At 39.7% G+C, this 20,669-nt stretch overlaps 1 protein-coding gene across 1 annotated transcript in view; it reads right to left on the minus strand.

Annotated features, from left to right (window-relative positions):
- Window positions 1–1,515: 1,515 nt before the first annotated feature.
- The window catches only part of CDK13 (cyclin-dependent kinase 13), a gene marked incomplete at its 5' end in the record, with an annotated part of 32,291 nt that continues 13,137 nt past the window's right edge, over window positions 1,516–20,669 (minus strand). Inside the window, 9 exons of the mRNA XM_010134843.1 lie at window positions 1,516–2,920; window positions 3,986–4,546; window positions 7,263–7,468; window positions 9,791–9,922; window positions 10,703–10,819; window positions 12,971–13,048; window positions 13,168–13,269; window positions 15,923–15,979; window positions 18,009–18,198. Coding sequence (XP_010133145.1) covers window positions 2,064–2,920; window positions 3,986–4,546; window positions 7,263–7,468; window positions 9,791–9,922; window positions 10,703–10,819; window positions 12,971–13,048; window positions 13,168–13,269; window positions 15,923–15,979; window positions 18,009–18,198 — 2,300 coding nt within the window. The remainder of the gene's footprint in view (window positions 2,921–3,985; window positions 4,547–7,262; window positions 7,469–9,790; window positions 9,923–10,702; window positions 10,820–12,970; window positions 13,049–13,167; window positions 13,270–15,922; window positions 15,980–18,008; window positions 18,199–20,669) is intronic.

Below are 20,669 nucleotides of genomic sequence, written 5' to 3' on the forward strand. Positions count from 1 at the left end.
GGTTATGGTTGGGAAACAAAAAAGCCTTAGCTGACACTGTCCACATCTAAATGACACCAATGACTTTTAACATTTTACTAGCAGAAAAATGCTACCGGGGTGTCCTTACTCAGACAAAACTATCCAATGCGCTGTCACTCAACATGTGAGGCTTTTGTTTTTCTTAGGACCCGGATTAGCCTGTGCTTAAGTATTTGCTTCTGACCGGGCCGCTTTTATTTTCAGATCACAGGATTTTCTACTGTGTCTAGTGAAGGCAACTGCCAGACTTACAGGGACATCGTAAGCAGCACGACTCTTTCTCCATTTCTCATTTGCCAGATCCTCCAATGCTATGTAGTTAGCGAAGGGAGTTTCTCCATGATCTACATGTGGTAGTTAGCCACGTACGAACCACGACTTTCAACTAAAACAAAACAAAACACCAACAACTTTGGCTTCCGTTCTGAAAATCCAAAAAGTCACTGACAAGACTACGTTTGTGATAGCGTAAGTAGAAATTTTACTTTTTAAAAAGTAACAATCAAACACTCAGTTACATAAGGTACCGATTTGTCAACTGGATAATCAGTTGGAAAATTGTTTCCAATATGGGCTTTAAAACATTCTTTTACGTACATGCAAAATATAACCATACCTCCTCTCTGCAGGAGAGAGACCACTTGTTGTCCGAGGAAGAAAAAAAAAAAAAAAACCACCAAAACATGCTGGAAGTTGTAATTAATATGAGGAGCGGCTCTCGGTGAGAGTTTTAACTACAGCCATTTTATCATTCTTCAGAGAGAGTCGGTTCCAATATTAAAATGTTCTGAGGAATAGCAGATATAAAATGGATTAATTGGCACAATCACAAATTTACAGAGATTTAGAACTAGCGTCAAACGTTTTGCGGTTGCTTTAAATACTGGTCATTTTTCCTTTGGTTCCTTCCTATAATGCAGACTTTGTGGTAAAAAGAAGATAGTGTCAGCTTTTCAAACAAAGTAAAGTAATTCTGCTGTTGACATTTAAGAGAAAAAACTATTTCATCACTTGGTAAGGACATATAAAGTATAGTTTATTTGGCAGAGGAAACTAAAACACTTACTACAACGCCAAGGGGGAGCTGAGGAAAAACTACACTCTTCATTCTTCTCCTCACTTTCAACGTTTCTCATGAAGTTCAATTGGGAAATTACGATTTCATCAAGGTAAGATTAGGTCTCTAAATAACTGGCCCACCTGAAGTAAACAGCACAAGGTTATGACCTATTTGAGTTGTCTATTACTATCTGAATTTTCAATGTTAACTACCTAGGTTTAGGTATTATTTTCATATCCATCTATAAAGTACTTCCAAATTTTTGCAGACCTTAAGCTTAAATGTTAAGGCACTTACCATTCAAGTAAAAGAGTTTTTATATAAACAAGCCTGGGAGATGGAGAGAACATTTTACCAGAACATGCATTCTTTCTTTTTTTCTTGAAAGAAGAAAAAAAAAAAACCAACAAAACATTGACCAAATATTTATAAAATTTTGCATCAAGAGAAAGGTTGTGTTTTATTATCTGAAATGAACACAAAGTACACCTTCCACAATAACACTGAAAGCAGTGCAAAGACTGACAGTGACCTTTGACTAAAGGTAGTTCTGTAAAAAGAAAAAATACCAAATAAATCAGTGCCCTGCTTTGATTGTTGTAAAATTTTTTTTTTTTTACATAAAAGTTGGTCCAAACTTACAAAAAAAGCACAAATGTGCATAGTTCAGAAGATCTGAAAGAGTGCCATAAAAAGCTGATGTCCCTAAATTTAGCATCCACTTAAAACTGCCAAAATACAAAATAAAATTCAGAACTAGAGTTTGTGAACATGTACAATCAAGTTTACCTAGTTTTCAGACAGCATGAGTTTTAAGCATCTTTAATTCTTCCTACTGTATGCAAGACCCTTTTCCACATAAAAATAAAGCTGTTGAATTAACATTATTCAAGTCTGTTGAACTGCTGCTTTAAACTGCAGCTAGGAAAAAAAAAAAAAGTTTTTCCAGATAAAAATGATGTGCCTGAGGAAAAACAGATAATCAGAATGGTAATCCTCTGCCTCGCCCTCTCACTGCGGATGTGCTAATGTGTCCCCTGTATCCTTGGGAATAGCCGGGTCCCTGGGCAGGAGAAGTCCAAGTCTGTCCATGCATGTGGCCAATGCCACCGGGATTTTCCTGTAAGTTACTTCCGTAGCTATAGTTGTGCATCTTTGTGGGCAAAGAGTGCGTGCTCTCGGGCCCTGCGGAAGCGTCGCTGCTGCTCCCCAGAACCGGGATCGGGCCGTGGCTGTATTCAAACCTGTGGTCTTTATCTCCACTAAATAGCATGGGGCCAGTGTTGAGGTAAATGTCTCCATAACCAGTTACTGAGCTGGGAAAGGATTCGGAAAAGGCCGACGGAGGAGGGGCAGCACCAGAGTGAGATGAAGCAGTACTGTAGTTATCCAAAGACTGAATATCCGAGTTTCCAAGGAAGTTCCTCCTTTCTAATGCTCCTGATGATCCGCTTCCTATTCCATCGCTACTGCCGTAGTGGGCAGATGAGAAGGAAGAGGACCCAAAGTTATCCTTGTAGTCTGGGCCTGTCACATAGGAGTCTCTAGCCTGATAATCCACGCTTGTCTGTACTGGCTCCTCCGTTGTCGCCTGAGCTTGATGTTGAGCAAGCAGCTGTAGAAGAGCTGCTTTCACTCCTGCGTGAGGATCCGTTCCTGAAGAGTTAGTTATAGGCAAATGCTGGTTCTCTGTCCGATAATCAAGGTCTTCATCAGTGAGAGGCGGAGGCTCTGGTGGCTCTGGGGGACGCTGGTCTGGAGGCAAGATCCGAGGGCGTTCTTGTTCAGGTGTTCGGTTCAGAAGCCTCATCTCGGACTGCCTAACCAAATCCTCTTGACCTAAGCAGATGAAAAAGAAAAGCTTTGGAATAAAAATAAACCATACCACAATACCAGAAAGGAAAGGGCTTTTTCCTGGAGCAATACAGAGGTTTTGTTACTTCAGTTCTCATTAACTTAGTTAAATTTATGGGACAGATTAGTTTGGAGAAGGCAACAGCTCATTTGCCTCAGGAGGGTGGTGCAGGTTTCTCCTCAAAGTAAAATTACCAGGCAAACAGTTAAAGAAAAACAGTATGAGTTCCTTAAAAAATAAACCACCAAACAAACAAAAGAAAAAACTCAAGCAACACATAAACACTAGAAAATTCAAAGAAAGATCAGAAAAGGTTTGCAAAGAGGGACAAAAGGCCACCCTACCAAGGAACAGCAAAACTGAAGGTTAAAAAAAAGAACAAAAACCCCCGCCACCCAAAAAACCCTCAATCCACTTCAGAATATTTTTTCAACAGCTGCAAACACCTCAGAACAATACATAAACCCCCATATAGTAAAACTGAAATAGCAGTTCAAAAAGATCAACAACAGACCTCTACTCTTTGAGAAGACTGAGGAAGCCACTACTATACTCCAATGCAAACCTTCAACCATGTGTTAGCAACGCTTACGGGTAACCCCTTACAAATACAACACCAAGAAATTGCTCGAGTCAGCATTATAAACCAAAATAAAATACCTTCTGCCCAAAACAGGCTTTGCCTAAACACGCAATCAAAACTGGCAAATTCCAGCTACGAATTTGGTAGAGAAGGTGGTCTTCTCCACCACAACCACCACTCAGGAAACTCCAAACCCCCAAATAATGACCAGTGTAACTGTTTCATCAACTGTTTCGTGGCACTGGTGTACCTCTGAGTGGGGATCATCTTTTGCTCTGTCTGTATGGCACCTGTTACAGAAAGACACACATTCTACGACCCCGATGTAAAACACGACCAAATCAATTTGATCATCTCTCCAATCTCACTCAGACTCATATGGTTAACAAGTTAACTCTGTATCCCCAAACTACTACATCTCCACTGCTCACGGTATCTGTTGGTTAGCAACAAAGACCTTCAGTACCTGCAGACGTATACAATGACTTGATCAGATGCGGGTAGCTGGGTGCTGGAGACTCCACGTCATCCCGGCTGACAGACACAGGAGTGGAGGGCTCTGGAGGCTGCCTGAGTTGTAATGACATTTCATTTCCTGATCCGTTTTCCTTCTCCTCCAACGTAAAATCTTTTTGTTTTGTTTGCTGAGCCTTTATTAACTGAGACAACAGAACAGCAAATGCACTCTGTACAGCTGCCTGGGCAGCATCAGTCTCAACTTTAGGCTGACTCAGCTGAGCAGGTGGTACAGGAGGCTGCGTTACGGTCGGCTGTTTTAGAGGCTCCTGTTCTGGCGGTGGTGGCGGAGGCGGCGGCTGCTGCTGTTGCTGTTCTGACTGTTTTTCACCTGCTGACAAAATTCCAGCAGGAAGATTTATTTTATTTAGTTGCTGCTGAGTCTCTGGGTTTACCTTAATATTCAACACTTGGGCAAACTGTGCCAAACTAACACTTGTTTTAGACTGTAGCAGGTTTAGCAGGATTGCCACTTCATTCTGGTTTAACTGCTGTCCAGTGCTTGTTTTTGCTGAAGACAAAAAAGGTGGTTTTGAGTATTATTGAGAACCGGCATATTTCAGAAACTCAAAAGTAAGACTAATCTAGCATGGCTGACACAGCTGGCAAAGCACAGGTTTGGACAACATCGAAATGGAATGCTTTTACACGTTAACTGCCTTTGGGGGATAGCTATAGGAAATGGAAGACTAAGATCCGATACAAAGAAAATTACTTCCAGGGGGTGTGGGGTGTGCGCAGACACTCGGACAGACGAGAAACATCAAGCTGCAGCTCAATTTTCCGCAATACAACTAAGCTGGGGCTTAAGGCCACCTGCTTTAGGCAGCTGTAAGATTTCCAGTCCCTGCAAAACTTCCTATCTTTGACACATCACATCCCTCTGTTAAAAAGCAGCCATCTGCAAAACGCATTTCCAGTCACATTCCGGCCCCTTCTAATTCAGCACCTGGATTCTAACACCTGCTCAAGTGACCAGGCTCTAGGTGACCCAGCAGCATAAACGCAAAAGCAAGTGCCGAGTTTGAAGGACAAGAAGTAGCAGGAAACGCGGGTTTGTGACAATTTCTTCAATGAAATGGAATTTGCCACAAATAAGAGGAGGTTACGATGATTCAGGGGAATATGAATAAGGAAGTCTGAATATCAAAGTAGTTTCTTAGTTTCAAACACCCAGTGTGGTAGTTTATTTTGAAAGAAGCGAAGCAGCGTGGATTTCAATATGCCCTGAGTAGATGGCTTAGAGAAGGAAGTAACTGAAAAATGACTGCGTGTGACTGTGCTGGCAGAGCCCTGGATTTTTTTCAACCCACATTAACATGAACACATTCTGCCCTCTTCTATCCCTGCCATTCTGCGAATTCCCCAACACATTAACTCATAGCAGGTTCAAAGCCATGCCTGAAAAAAACAGTCATACACACAAAAATATTTATTATTTGCCTTGCAAGACTAAGAGCAGCACAGCCGGAAAGCGCTGCAAAGCCCTCAACCCACTACCCTATTTGCGGATGTGCACAAGATACAAGCACTTGGAATCTACTCAGGCTGGATCCAGTGACTTAATATTATGTATTTATATAAATATAAAACCAGCTTTTATTTGGCAAAACAGAAAAAAACATGATTTCTAATGCCTTGTACTGCTGGCTCTCACTCAGATGTCACGCCTAACAGTTGTAACATCGGAGGATGGCACGTTCAACACTCAAAGTTCTCTCATGCTCTCAGTGACAATTCCACAGAAAAATGCCAGATAGGGAAACTTCTCTACCTATTCCATAATCTTGGGTTAGTTTCAAGTCCATTCCAAGAGCAAACTCATTCTCTTATCATCTTGATCATATTATCTAAGGTGCATTAGGCTTCCACAAGTGTTTTGCTTAATACAGAAAACTGTCTAAGCTCCACTGAAAATTAAATTTGTTGTCCTTTCTACTTAGATATATTCTTCTATGTTCTTATGGGCAAGCAGCAATATAGCTCTGAATGATTCCTCCTCTTTTTGTTTAGCTTATTTCTCATGGCTAGCATTAATGACTAATAAACACAGTAGTCTCTCATCGGGTTACCTGCTATACAAGCACAAAGAATATAACTACTGTTCTTTGGACTCTTTGAACTTCCATACACTTTTCATTTGCAGGGCAAAAAATTTTAAGGGCTACAGAAAGTCATGCTTGAAAATGCTGCCAAAACTTTAGCATAAACGTATGGAGCGGCAGAAGCACACACTGGCATACAGCGTGAAACAAGATGAACAGGAGCCAGAGGCAATAAACTGCAATAAAATATGATCAAAATCACTAATTTCTATATATGTTCGTACAGAGTATTTGGAATTCCACTCTATTGTTAAATGAAGAGCTGATTCAAGATGGCTAGTACTAACGAATTTTCAGGCATCTGAACTGTTTTCCTTCCGCTGAGCCCTGTAGCTGTGTCATTGGATTTACGGTCACTTTGCGTAGCCAAAAACGGTCAAAATTAAACTTGTCATGTACCCATTTGTCATCATTATTCTGTACATTTCTACGCATCATAAGGGAACTATCGCTGAACTGCTGAGTATCTCAAATGGCGTCCACATAGGAAACCATTACTTTACTCTTTATATTATATTCATAAAATTGGTCTCCAAGCAAGATACTCCGGTTAAGTTTCAGAATTAACAGCTGTGCAATTTACGGAGGTAGTTACTTTCTGTTATACTGGGTTTTGCAGGGGGGGGGTGGGGTGGGTTCAGAGTCTGGTTTTTTGGTTATTTTTAACAACTTGGCTCAGACCCAAGAACTTGGAAAGCTGAGGACTGCCATAACATGCAGAGGGAATCTGTTTCATCTGAAGTGATGATTGTTCTAAAAACCGCCTTCTGATCAGTTTATCAATACCAGTAAGTTCCTCCAGTCCATGGAGATTGTGAGTAACTTGGAGGAGCACCTGGTCTGTGGGATTAGAGGAGAATTATAGATGATCAAGAGATAAAATCCCCTCAAAATACAGAGCAAGGTCATTGCTCTGACCAGACTGAAAAACTACGTAAAACTTAAAAAAGAACACCTAGTCTCCAAAAGCAAAGGTAAATCTTTTGTAACAAAGATTTAACTTACAATACCGTTCCTCCTTCAAGAATCCAGGAGATGTCAGTACTCTGAAAATAACAGCTAAAATTTCTAGAGGTGCAATCCAAGTAGAAGGTAATTACAAGAACCGAAAATATTACTGACCAAGTGCTACACTAGAGCTGCCCTGAGTTTTGAGTTGGGAAGAAGTTTGCATGCCTTGTGGGGTGTTGGTTCTGCTCTCATCCATGCCTAGAGACAGATCCTTCCTAGGGACTTTAGCTGCTGTGGAGTCATCGGTCATGCCCATCTGCTTCTGTCTTCTGCGTTTCTTACTCCAGAGCTCATGGCAGTCCTGCCACAATGGAAGGCTGCAAAGAACCATCACAGAGAATCAGTTTTATCCCAAAATTTGTTTTTCTTAATTTTTTTTTTTTATAAGTAAAATAAATGCTTGAAATATACACAAGGTAACTTTTGGAAGGTGAACCTACTGGAACTCAGAAACACATCAGAAAATAACCAAAACCAGCAAAATCTGAGATGTGCCTTTTCTCTTGGAATCTCTTGATTGATTGCCTATTTCAGAAGCAAAGGCCCCTCTGGCAGAAAAGGGGAAAATCTATCTTCAAGTGAAAACCAGTGTTACCTTCTTGCATTCACACTTATGAAACCTAATTATTTGTGTAAATCAAGACTTCAAAATCAATGGTGCACACTTGCTATAAAACAGAGTGTGCAGAGTAACCTAACAGAGTTATCAATACGAAAGCGGTTTTTTTCAGGGTCTGGGTGACCCATTCCTTTTGTCCGCTTGCGAAAGTTACTATTGCCTCAGGAGTTCAAGTAGTTGTCCACAATGACAGATAGGGCTCTCTAGTATTTACAGTTTTACTGCACAGACAACCAAGAAAGTAGGTTAAAAAACCAAAAGGAAAGAAATTGTAGGTATAAGTTGCAGGAATAAATAGCACTTGACACTAGCAAAGTTAGGATAATAGGAAGAACAAGGGATATTCCAGTCCCTTAAGACAGATACAGGCAGAGGGAAAAGTCTCCTAACAAAGTCATCCGTCCCCAGTTCTGTACTGCCATTACTCTTGCCTGCAGGCATCCACATTCTGATTTCCTAAGGAACACAGAGACCCATTATCCCATAGATAATGGAAATACTGAGACAGGCATAAAAAAAGTGCCTTCTCTTTTCCTGTTAATAACTGTCTGAGCATTTCCCTCACCCAGGAACACAGGAAAAAGTAGGCGACAGATGACACGAGCCACTGGAAAGGCAATTATGACAACTGCTTCCTTTATTCTCTCCCTCTGGTCAAAGACCTGCCAAGAATTTAGACAAAAACAACTAGAAGCAAACAAGAACTCATTGTGAGAAGTATCCTACGGTCCTTGCAATCAGCACTGACACTTTCTTTGAACAGCTGTTTCTTCCCAAAGCAGTCCTCAGTCTTTCAAGAGGACGGTCACGCTTTCCTGACAGACAAGAGCATGGTTCCAACACAACTCCTGTCAGAAGTGAGTGCGGTTCCTCTGAATTTTTAAAAGGTCACCAACAATTCGTTTGTTTCAAATTACCATATATCAGCTTCTAGGCTAGATGCGTTACCTAGCCACTGAAAAAAAAAAAACAACCCAATTCCTTCCCATTCACTTGCTTTAAAATGCATGTAAGCAACACGCTGTACAAGCGGATCTGAGATTTTAGTGAATAGCCTAAGACTGCTGATGACTGATATTCAGACAGTGAGGTAGATAAATATATATACAGTCACACTGAGGCAACGAAACCTCTTAGCCCCAAGTATCAGGAGCATTAGTAACGACCGTGCGTACGTAACAAGTAAGTCTTGGAAGGTTTTTAATACAATTCTTAGACAGAACTCTAACATTTTTCCCAGTTGGTAACTAATTAAAAAGAAGTGAGTACAGGCTGCCTTGAAGGCATAATTTACTCAGCCATTATTAAATGTTCTATGTTCTGACAACTATCCTGAGCTAAGAATGAAACCTGCAGATTCTGTAATACTTTTTTATTATCTTATTTCTTCCAGCAGGATTTGTACTAATTAAAATGACAATTAAGTCACTGCAAAAACCCAACTGGACATTGCAATCCATTTCCTCTCAAAACAAAAAAAAAGGAGACAGACAGGAAAATCTCTGCACAAAATATTTCACTCCTCCTGCCTGTAAAACCAAGAATCTCATCTGGCACAGGAAACCACATCAAGTATTTCACTTTGACTCTCAGGTACCTTTGCAGAGTTCTATACCCAGTGTCATTCTACCACCAAAGAAGACAATTCAGATTCACGGAGGATCTCAAAACCCTTGGGAAAAGTAGACGCTGATAACCACAGATAAAAGGGAAATGATGGGTTTTCAACATTAAAACATTCATAGAGGAGTACTTATTTTACAGATACTAACTCTGTAACTAGTCCTAGGAATAACAACTGATTTTCTTCGTTCTCAGAGCCTCACAACCACTGAGATCATGGTGTAAGTGTCATTCAGCTGACAACCATTTTAGTGCAGAATCACCACCACATAACTGTATGTGTCAACACCGCTGTTCTGCCACCACCTACTTTAACTGAAACACAACGGGCTCAATCAAATCGGTGCATGTTCACATTTCGTAGCGGTAAGGCCCATTACCAAAGGAAACTACTTACTCTGGAGGAGGCATTTTAGATGGTTCCACATCTCGCAGAAAGTCACACTGAAGAGCTTGTTCGGCTGTGCAGCGCTTGCTGGGATCCAGAGCAAGCATGTAATCGAATAGATCTAATGCAGCTGGTGGGATACTACAACAGAGCAAAACGGAGAAAAGCATCGTAATTTTCTTTTGAATCACACACTTTGCAAAATTTTAGTAAATACATCCCTCCCAAAATAACGGATTATTAAGTCCTCAGGTAACTTACATCCTAACAAAACCACTCAAAACCTGAGCTGGGTAGTAAGAGATAAACTTCACCTTTTACTACCCGTGCAAGCATACACCTGAGCTTTCTTCGCTTTGTTCTGTTCAATTGCTTGAAACACATTTCTCCAGAAACCCACAGTAAACAAAGGAGGGCAACAAACCCTTTAAAACAAGCTTACAGCTGTTTGCCGTAACTTTCACATGTGATATTTGCACAAAAACTAGCCCAATGCTTTAGAATAGGTGGTTCAGGTAACTCCTCTGCGTTGAATGAGTTTATGACCCCACAGGCTGTAATGTTAACCAGACTACATATTTAGCTGCAGCCAGTCGTCCTAATAAAAAAAATTAAGTCCTCTGAGCTGGTTTTTGTACTGGGACAACAGGCAGGTGTACCAGTCATGGAAAACAAATGTTTCCTTAGGTGAAAGCTGGCAGGTGGCTGAAATTTGAGGCCCTTTTTCCCTCTTCTTGAAGCGCCTATTAAATAAAAGCATTAATACAAGCTCTGTTGGGTATCATGGGAAGGATAAGAACCTAAAGCCATTTTTCCTTTACACTTAATCTATGTTCATTCTCCAGAAAATAGTGAAGCTCATGAAGTCTCCAGGAAAACTTAATGCAATTACAATTGACTAAACTAATTCTTCATCCTTACAAAGCAAACTCTTCTCTCAGTTTTCGACGATACTGCTTCTTTGGTTTCATTGTGTTGAAATAAGCTAATTTTATAACATCAGGCCACACTGCTGGACAAGGACTCCCACAAATCCGGCTGTACCAAAAAAAGAAGGGAAAAAAGGTATGAGATCCAAAACTACAAGTGAGCACACAGCTGTCATTTTATTCTTGCACGTACAGTGAACATAAAAATAGTTTCTAATTTTAATTTTCAGGTTCTTCTAGCTAAAATTTCTCTACTGTCCAATGCCAAACTCCAGTAAATAATGGTGAATTGTCTACAAAAGGTAATTCCCCTGCAGAGAGTAAACTGACTTTAAGAAGTCCACTCTTCATGCCTCACCCCACCCCAGGCATCCTCCACACAAATGTTTTGAAAAACTTAACCAATTTTGTCTGGACAGTACTCCAAGTACTTGTCTGGGAGAACTGGATAGCTCAGGTTTAGAGTGCTAACTGACTTTTACGTCCTTAGCTCCCAATGCCAGTGAAGAAATATACACAGAACGGCTTAAAAAGCACTTTCCACTGAGTTTAGTCGATCCTGAAGATGTAATGGTAAGAAAAAAAGTCACCTCAGTACGGCCTAAGGGCAGAAGCAAGACCTGACATCTAGAAAACCTGTATCTGTTTTAATTCAGTTACGAGTTTTCTCATCTAGAAATGTCCACAATATCCACAAATAGCCACAAATACTGTTGCCCGGTCTTAATCCTCCCCCACCATCCCCACTCATGTTCTCCAGCCGAGGATGGCTAAGCACAGGTTGACCCACACCACACTTTTGAGCAGAGTAACTAAGCAGGCATGTTACCTCTTCACACACAAGGTTTCAAACCGTGACGCAGGGAGTCATAGAAGGGCATTTTGCAAACACATTTCCCTGGTTCACCCCTCCCTTTTATCAGATTTAAACGGTTAGCGTAAGAGATCTAATGACCCATTAGTTATGCCCCAATTGCTATGCAAACCAATCTGACTTTATGCTGGTCAGGGTATGTAACTTTCAGGAAGGAAAAGAAAAATAATAAATCCATCTTTTCCTATCAGAATTTATTTCAGCTCTATCTTTGAACTCTCTAGTTAGACAGGATAAATGTAGAATTGTTGACTGTAATGTGATGTGATAGAGACGTTGATAAAACTGATATATTACATTTAATAAAAGCATAAAAGCATAGCATCAGTGAAGAGGAAAAATGAGCTACAAAAACAGGAGTTTCCAGTGGGAGAAGGAAATAATGAAATTGTAGTTTACTGTACCAGAGGTACAACAGAGAAAAACTTCACGACTGCACTATGACATGCTTCAACGCCATTTAGTGCTCAAAAGCAAACACTTCCCAACTCACAAGTTTAGTTTCCTTACACTGAGAACTACCACTGACATGCTTTGATATACTTTTTTTCAGCCAGCTAACAATATATCACACAGAAACATACTACTACTTAAGCTGTTTTAAAAAAACATCTTAAGGTATAATTTTGCAATATTTTTTATTGATTTAATTTTAAAATTAATGTTGACCATTTAGTGTTCAGGTTCTGTTAAGTTCTATAGGACTCACCCTCTTTTCCCCTTGTTTCTAGGAAGAGGACCTCTCCTCACTTACGAGGTCAATTATGATATCAGAATCAAAAGCAATTTTTGCTTGCTGAATAAAGGGAAAAAAAAAAAGATGCTCTGGTTCCACTGAGTTATATACATATCATTCTATGACTTACTGAGATCAAGGAAGAAACAGAATTATTACCTCCATAAAGTGTGAGGGAACAGAAATATTCCCACAAAAATAACAAAGCCCAGGTGTGTATGTGGAAGGCTTCAAAGAACTCAAGTCCAGTGGCATGCCACATACCTACTCCTCCCAAAACCCAGTTGTCTTTAATACTGCCCGCGTTCTCATTTTAATTTGCTGCAAGGAAGTTGTAACATCTTAAAAATAATGGGCATTTTGACCGCTCTATCTTTACAACTTCAGTAACAGACACCTCCCGCTGCTCTGCAAAACCCCCTCTTGCTATTCAACTGTACATTGCCAGGACCACAGAATACTCCCAAAAAACCCCTTCTCCACGTCTGAGCGAAAGTCACTTGGCTTTATGTGCCCCTCAAAACCTCTTAACATCTTGCCCAGGCTGATAGCTGAGTACTTGTAAACATTCGCAGTGCATTATCTCTGATTCTAACACTAACAAAGAAACTTGACAGTTTGCCTACTATGCGGCAGTGGTTGCAAGTTACCTTATAAGTTCCAGCTGAGCAAGTTCTTGATTTGCTTGAAATATTGGCTTTTTTGTAAAAAGTTCACCCAGGATGCAGCTGTAAAACAGTTTTGCACAATTCCATCACTGTGGCTATCATTATAGATTGATAGAAACATTTAAGGTTTATTTTTGGCTTGTTTTTATGCTTGCCATACTTCTGCACCAAACTCTTACCCACAGCTCCAGACATCGATAGCTGGCGTGTATCTTTCTTCTCCAAGCAGAAGTTCAGGCGGCCGATACCATAATGTAATAACTTTGTTGGTATATGGTCGGCTGTGGGGGGGAGCAAAAAGAGAGGACTATCACTTTACTACCATCTCATTTCGGAAAAAGTGGTATTTCCGTGCTGCTGTTTAAGAACAGCACAATCTTCCACTCCCTTTTGCTAATTTTAGTCCTGTGAAGCTGCAACTGCACAAAAGCAAACACAACTGTCTGACCAAGGCTATCAAAGGAGAGACTGAAGATACAAATAACGATCACTATGTAAATCTTGTATCACAACTATTGTTCATAGCAATACTGTATATTACACGGCCGGTCATTTCAGGAGAAGGACATGCTTGGGTAAAACCAGTAATGTGTGGGCAGCTATTAATTATTAGAATACTGAACATGGGATCTCTACAAGCATTTAAAAAGAAGAAAAAAAACGGTCACTTTCCCCTCTCTAAGTAGGAGCAAAAGAGACAAAGCTTTTCTTGAACTACATCCTTCACCAATTTTGATTCCACATCCTGGAATGCTTCCAGTATCTTCCTGTATTTCACAAGTTCTTTAAATCTCTACAGCTCTAACCAGAAGTTCTGGTCACTGGAAATAATCCTTTCCGCCCTCACACTAAGGCAAGGATTTCCACTAGCTTAGACACACATGTTTTTGTGGACAGGCCGAGATACAGCACTAACAGTTCAGAACAGAAAGCAGATGGAAGGTTTTGTTTCAATCAGGGTGTCTTAAAAGTGATCCCCGAATTCTTCCAGTTTTATTAATGCACTCTTACCGACACTAGCCCAACTCCAAATAAAAAGCGAAGTAACATTAAGAGTGGAGTCTGAACAAAGTCTAATTAGCTCTCTTGCAAAATCACCTGAGTGTTTCTTTCATTAAGAAACTCTCCAATTCCTTTTTAAAATGCAGTATGTTTTGGGGGACAATGCCATCATTTATCGTATTTATCTCTGCAGCAAGCATTCCTCTATGAAATGTTTACATGGTATGGATTTTCTCTCTACCGATACACCACTCCTGTATATTAGTATACGGTGCTTTTTATTTCAACAGATGTCTTTTTACATAATCTGTCATACCTCCTACTCCAAACGTATTAAATTCACCAGAGTAACATTAACAGGAGCACAACTACTACTGATGAGATTTGCTCTAAAATTAATTTTTTATTTCCTCCCCGCTATGCTCCTACTAAATTCTGTGCCCTTTTGAAAAGTATATAATTCTACCCAAGAGTGAAAAAAACATAAAATGTGTTGATTTAAAGCAGCAGCTACTACACACTTGCTGGTATACATCAATTACATCTGGTACTGCAGGTCAGAAGCTGCTCAGAAGGAAAATGAATGACAAAAGAATTGTCAAAAATCTACAAATGAGATTCTAATTATCCTCCCAAGTTCAAATGGCAATTCCATTAGTTAGCACAATTACATTTTAATCTTGGTTTCATTTATGTTTAAAGGTGTAATAATGTTGCTGTTTGATGGATAGTAAAATCTGTTATTTGCACTATAAAGACACTGAACTTTCAATCATTACATTTTAAATGAACAGTTAAGTTTTACAAACAAAATTTACCTGAATTTAAAAGCAGGTGTTAAAAAAGCCACCACAGTAAACCAGAGGGGAAAAAAAAAAATTAGGTCAGTCTGGTGTACGTCAAAATAAGAAGGTAGGATGGCATCAATTCCTTTTATTATATGTACATCCAAAGCAAAAATTAATTACCCAGCAGCTACTCAAGATCATCTTACCCTGCTACTACACTTAACAGTTTTCATAACTGTACTTAAGCATATGTTCCTGAAACCACAGCTCAGAAGACAGGGAAACTAATGCTAGCAGGTTCAACAAGCTGCTCAGAGTTCTGTGAGAAAACAATAAACACATAAAGCTAACATTAGGGATATTATTTCCCAAATCAGGTATGAAGAAATCAAGGCTCAGGTAGCTCTGCATCTTCTCTGTACCCAGCCACCCAGTGCACATACTGATGTAACGAACATTCGGCCAGAATTTTGAAAATCCAGTTCCACACACCAAACACGCGACATGGCAATATAAATAGTGAGGCTCTTAATCATAAAAACTGTGCACCTCTTTCCTGCAGTACACACATAGCAATGCCAAGAACAGAAGCACAAGTCGCAAGAAGTTTCGGAATAATTTTTATTTAAACTTATATCTGTTTCCAGCAGATTCAACAGCACTGGCTGCCTGAAGAATACAATGAACCCCTTCAAATGTAAGGTTAAATCTTACACAGAAGCAATGCTTATTGAAAAGAAACTGTATACTAGTTTGTGTCAGCAAAAAGAATTCACTTTCTCTAAACTTTTCCTGAGTGTACCCACAGAGAGAATATACTGGACCAGAAACTAAGAGTAAAGACCTGCATATTAATACAACGTACTAAGGAATCGCAACTCTTCATTTCCAATCAATATATGGCCACTCTGTACAGTTATTTATCCGGAACACCTGGAAAAGCAGTGCACTAACACAAAGAGTTTTGTGGTTTATGCAGCATAAGACAACATGCACGTTTCCTAAGCAATTATTTGTATTAGAGTACAATAACATCTCTTCTAAACAAAATAGCCTTCTGGCCCTCAGAGTTATGCAAAAAGAGTAAAATTCTGAATGCTTTTTATTTAATTTTAATTTAATTTTTTATTTAATTATATCTTACCTTTCCTCAGAGTTGTAGAGCCGAGCGAGCCCAAAATCTGCAAGCTTTATCTGCCCTCTGGTGGAAAAAGCAAAGAATTTATTCAGTGGTTAATCCTGCTGGATTTCTTCCCCAAAAATCAGGTGAAGTTTGACTCTGAGACAGCTGCAACTGATCTTCACCTCACAGTAATGAGGAAGCAATGCCTTACAACCTATTCATCTCTGCAGCAAACAAATACACTCACTCACTGAACAGCAAAGGCAAGTAAGCCAGATTAGGAATGCTTCATCAAACGGCATTTACATCACCAGGTGTTAGTCAAAATTTAGGTGCACTGTAAAGTACTCAAATCAGTAATTCTGCAGGAAAAAAACTGAGGGAGGAAACTGCTATTTTCTCATGCCTGCTAGCGTTTGTACACCAAACAACTACCCGCAGTCACACTTCCTACTAGGAAACTGTTGAAGTCCTGTTCTGCTCTTGTAAAGTTTAAATACAGCCTTTAAATCAAGGTGACCAGACAGATAAGGGCTTCTATTTTTGCCTGCAGCCAACTTGCTCAATGACAGAATCCCCAACACCTTCTTGAGTTTTCCCATATATAAGGGGAAGAGTAGGAGATACAGAGCTCTTGCCTGGCAGTTTCCGGGCAATGGCCAGAATGCCCCCATCACCTGCAATGTCTAGATGATTCTAACAGAAAGCTACCTGCAAGCTTCTCTAACACGTTAAAAGAATATCGGAACGTTTCATGGGGTTTTTGTTTTTCTGTATTTATGAGCTTTTCAAATACATGCAAAGGTCATTTTCAAATAAATTTTATTCTATCAAATCAGGGCACAACTTGCTGATATGTGTAAAAATGACCATTTCATGATAATCAAATATACAGTTTCCATTCCATTTTTCCCCTTGGATGTGTGCTTGAAATTGCTGTGACACCTGAAGAACTCCCATAAACAAAAAAACATTCCCCTCAAATTTACACACTTCTGACTCAGAGAGTGTATTTGTGGAAGATGAATGAATTTCTGAGCAAAGACATTTAAGTTGCAGTGGGATCCACAGCTGAAAATAGTTGTAGTTCACTATAAAGGAAAAAATCCAAATTTAATTTGGAGAAAGTTGGGACAGAACAAGGGCCTTACCAAAATAGACCCTTGATCCATTTTGCTCAGTATTTCATCTCCAACAGCAGTAGCAGATTTTCAGGGAGAACACGTGAACCTGCCTACTTGGGGTTCATCATCCTCCTAGTTAACCTCTACCCACAATCACTGTGTTAAGGATGCTAAAACAGGCATCCCTGTCTATTCCCTGTAATGCTCCTGTCCAGGAATGTGTATCATCTTTCTGAATCTCCTGACACTACCCAAAAAACCTCCTGTGAGGTTTTTTTCCCAGAAGCTGACTGCCTGCTCTGTAAAGATACTCTTTTTACTGTTAAAACCTTGTTCTTACAGTTGCTCCCTTAGTACTGCTGGATTTGAGGAATAACTGCTCTATACTGAAGCTACCCACTACCTTCACAGAGGCTTTTTATCTGCTGCTGTTGCACACTGAACAAAAGCATGTTTACTAATATGATTTGCAATTACAAGTGGTTAAAAAGAAACAAATTCTTCTCCCCATTTCATTACGGCTATAACCGCAAGCCAGGATGTTTGAACATCCCTGATGGAATATTCTTTTAAAGCACCACCTGACGGATGGAGACAAGGACCTCAGAATCACGTCACAAAGGACAAGCCTAGCCACACTTCACCTTGAAGTGAGACGGCAAAAAGAATACATGTCGAACGCTTACGTCCTAAAATTCTGTTTTAATATATTTGAACTCAGATAATCTTCCCCCATATTCTGACCTAAAAGTTTTAATCCCGCTGTTTCAACACAGGTAAGTTTAACAAACAATTGCAAGACCCCGTGTTAAGCAGTAACGTTACCAGATTAGTATTTTACAGCTGGTTTTAAAGAAACTAGGCAATCTAATAAAAAAGTTTTGCTAATGACTTAAAGCAGATGAACTGTGACAACTAAAAGAAAGATTTAAAGATCTTGTTAGCATACAGGTTTTTTTACATGCTTTAAATAACATCCATACCTATTATTTAGTAGAATATTTGAACATTTTATATCTCTGTGCAAAAAGTTCTTCTTATGGCAATAGGCCAAGCCCTCCATCAGCTGTCTCATAAAAGATTTAATATGATTTTCATTAAAATGAACCAAACCAGATTCCAGCAGTCCCATCAAGTCATGGTCCATATATTCAAATACCAGGTAAAATGCACCTAGGAAAAGAAAGGGAAAGGGTAGGAGAAACAGAGAGAGAAATTGATTTAAACAGCAGTCCAAAGCATTGCTGCTCCCAACTTTTGAAAGGTGGAAGTATTTTTTTGCACAACTGTTCACATTTTCTGCAATATTTATAGCTGTACCTCACATTGGATAGCAGCAATGAAATATTTTCATCAAATTGCTTTTTCATGTTAACAATTATACTAGTCCAACATTTGTGAAAACCTGATGCTTTAAGTTCGATGGACATGTACTCTCCCTATGGCTCTCAATCTCCACTCACTTTATTTAAAGAAAAATTACCTGGGTTAATACTCCCTATGTAAAGTTTGGGGAGAAATCTAGAAACAAAATATGTACAGCACTAGTTCCTCTGTCATGATTCGGTGACTTTTTTTAGCTTTCAGTGTGGAATTGGGTCAGAGATAGCCAGACTAAAAATATCTATAAAACAAGACAAGATAGAAAACAGAGCTAACCTGCTAACAACAGCAGCTCTGCAAAGACAGAGTTCATATTCCAAGTTGCCACACACATATTAAGCACAACAGAATCTGATCTTATCACACATTAGCCTGCGTAATTCCACAAATAAAGCTACTAAAGCCAAGGCTCTTTGACATATATAAAAGTATTAAAGAGGAAAAGTGCTGAGTACTCCAGAAGCAGCAATAACTAATCTCCAGCACAGCCACACCTAGTACGATCTACTTTTCAGTACTTAATTCTTCCCCTTCTTCTTAACTTTGGGGCACAGAAGACAGTGCAGTCACTGTAGAGCACTGGTGGCAACACAGAAACCACATTCAACTGAGTCAAAAAAACTCTTTTGGTACTCCCAAAGAGAGTTCAAAAGCACCGCTCTGAAGTACAAACAGGTTCCGCCCAACAAGAATCCACTACAGGTTCTGGTTGCTAAAGAAAAAGTTTCAATTCAGAAGCTAGTGAAAACCTTGGAGCAGTAACGAGAAGTCAGCTTGCCAGAATGTACACACACACACGGCCAAATCCTAATGAACTGGCTTGTTTTCTTGCACAGTAGCTGAAAAGGGAAGAAAAAGTGCTACATCCATCTGTTATTTAACAAACAGAAAAAAGATGACTCATACAGTAAGTGTTAAACTTGCAACAAAGATCAGTGTAGAGCAGCTAAACCACAGGCCACTGCATAAGACGCTCGGAGTTAATTGCTTTTCATTTAAGTCTTTTTGTCCTGCTCTATGTTGTACGGAGGAAGCGAAACACTGATCATAAAATACCCCTGTTGGTGCGTCCAAAGGAGATGGAGCAGGAGGTAAATCAAGCAGGTACAACCTGATCCTGCCACTTCAAAACGAAAGAAAGAAATATTAAGAGCCATGAAGAACCAAAAGTCTGCCGAATTACTGTTTGCATGACTGAGTTCACCAACGCTCTTCACCAGATCAGCACGGTCAAAGCACAGAGGCTCCTAAGCTTGGTCTTTCAAAAGAAGGTAACTGGCAACCCAGTGTTATGTTTACTCCACTGACAACTGCTGAAGTATGAATCATGACATATTTTAAAATGCCTTGAAACAAACCACCTGACAGTAATGCTGCAGTGCCAGAATAATCTAGATATGCCCTTCAGAGGATGTTGGCTTAAGAGAATTGAATGCCAGTGAACTTGGTCTCTTCTTGTTCTGGAACACAAAGGAAAGTTAACTCTGTCATGGCAGCAGGCTACGCTCTGCGTGCACATGTCAAGGAGAACGACGGGGAAGGGGTCAGTGGGGCTGCAGACCTGTTCAGTGAGAACAGCTGAACACAGACTTCTCGTTTATATGCAAAGTAGGCTCCATGCCTTGAGCAATTTCCTGCTCTGCCACTAGCTCCCAGCATTTTTCACTACTATTTATAACCAGCAATCACAGTTGGTACCCTCATGCAAGAAGGAAAGCTGACAACAATGGAGACAATTCATAAATAAAACAGAGTAGTTCCTGGGAGAGGGCATCCAATTATTTATATTCCCTGCAACTCTCATTAAGAAACACAGGCTAGAACAGCACAAGTGCTAAATGTTCCTTCCATACCAGAGCAAGAGCAAAGGCACAAATCCATTACACGCGTGCTTTCCTACCTATTTACTACCTACATATTCTACAACGTTAGAATTTGTTTCAAAAAGAAAAACTGCCAAAGCTGAATCTTCCTCCTTGGTTATGAGAAACTAGCAGAATAAGTCTCCTAGCCTTGGCAGTCTAACCATTAAAATCTGATTTTCAGTATTATTCGAACTATATTTGGAAGTGACTGTAGCTGCAAAAAAAGGTATCAAGGAAAATGAAGCGAAACTTCTGTTAGTTTATTTCTAGACTAACATGGTGCCCTTTTCTGATAGAGATCAGGCAACAAAACAGTTACGTTATGCCACTTGATCATTTCACATCTCCATTGTTTTTCATCAGACTGTAGGATTTGATCCTTCATAATAGGGAAAG

This window comes from Buceros rhinoceros, unplaced genomic scaffold (genome assembly GCF_000710305.1).
Source record: "Buceros rhinoceros silvestris isolate BGI_N320 unplaced genomic scaffold, ASM71030v1 scaffold35364, whole genome shotgun sequence".
NCBI classification, from domain to species: Eukaryota; Metazoa; Chordata; class Aves; order Bucerotiformes; family Bucerotidae; genus Buceros; species Buceros rhinoceros.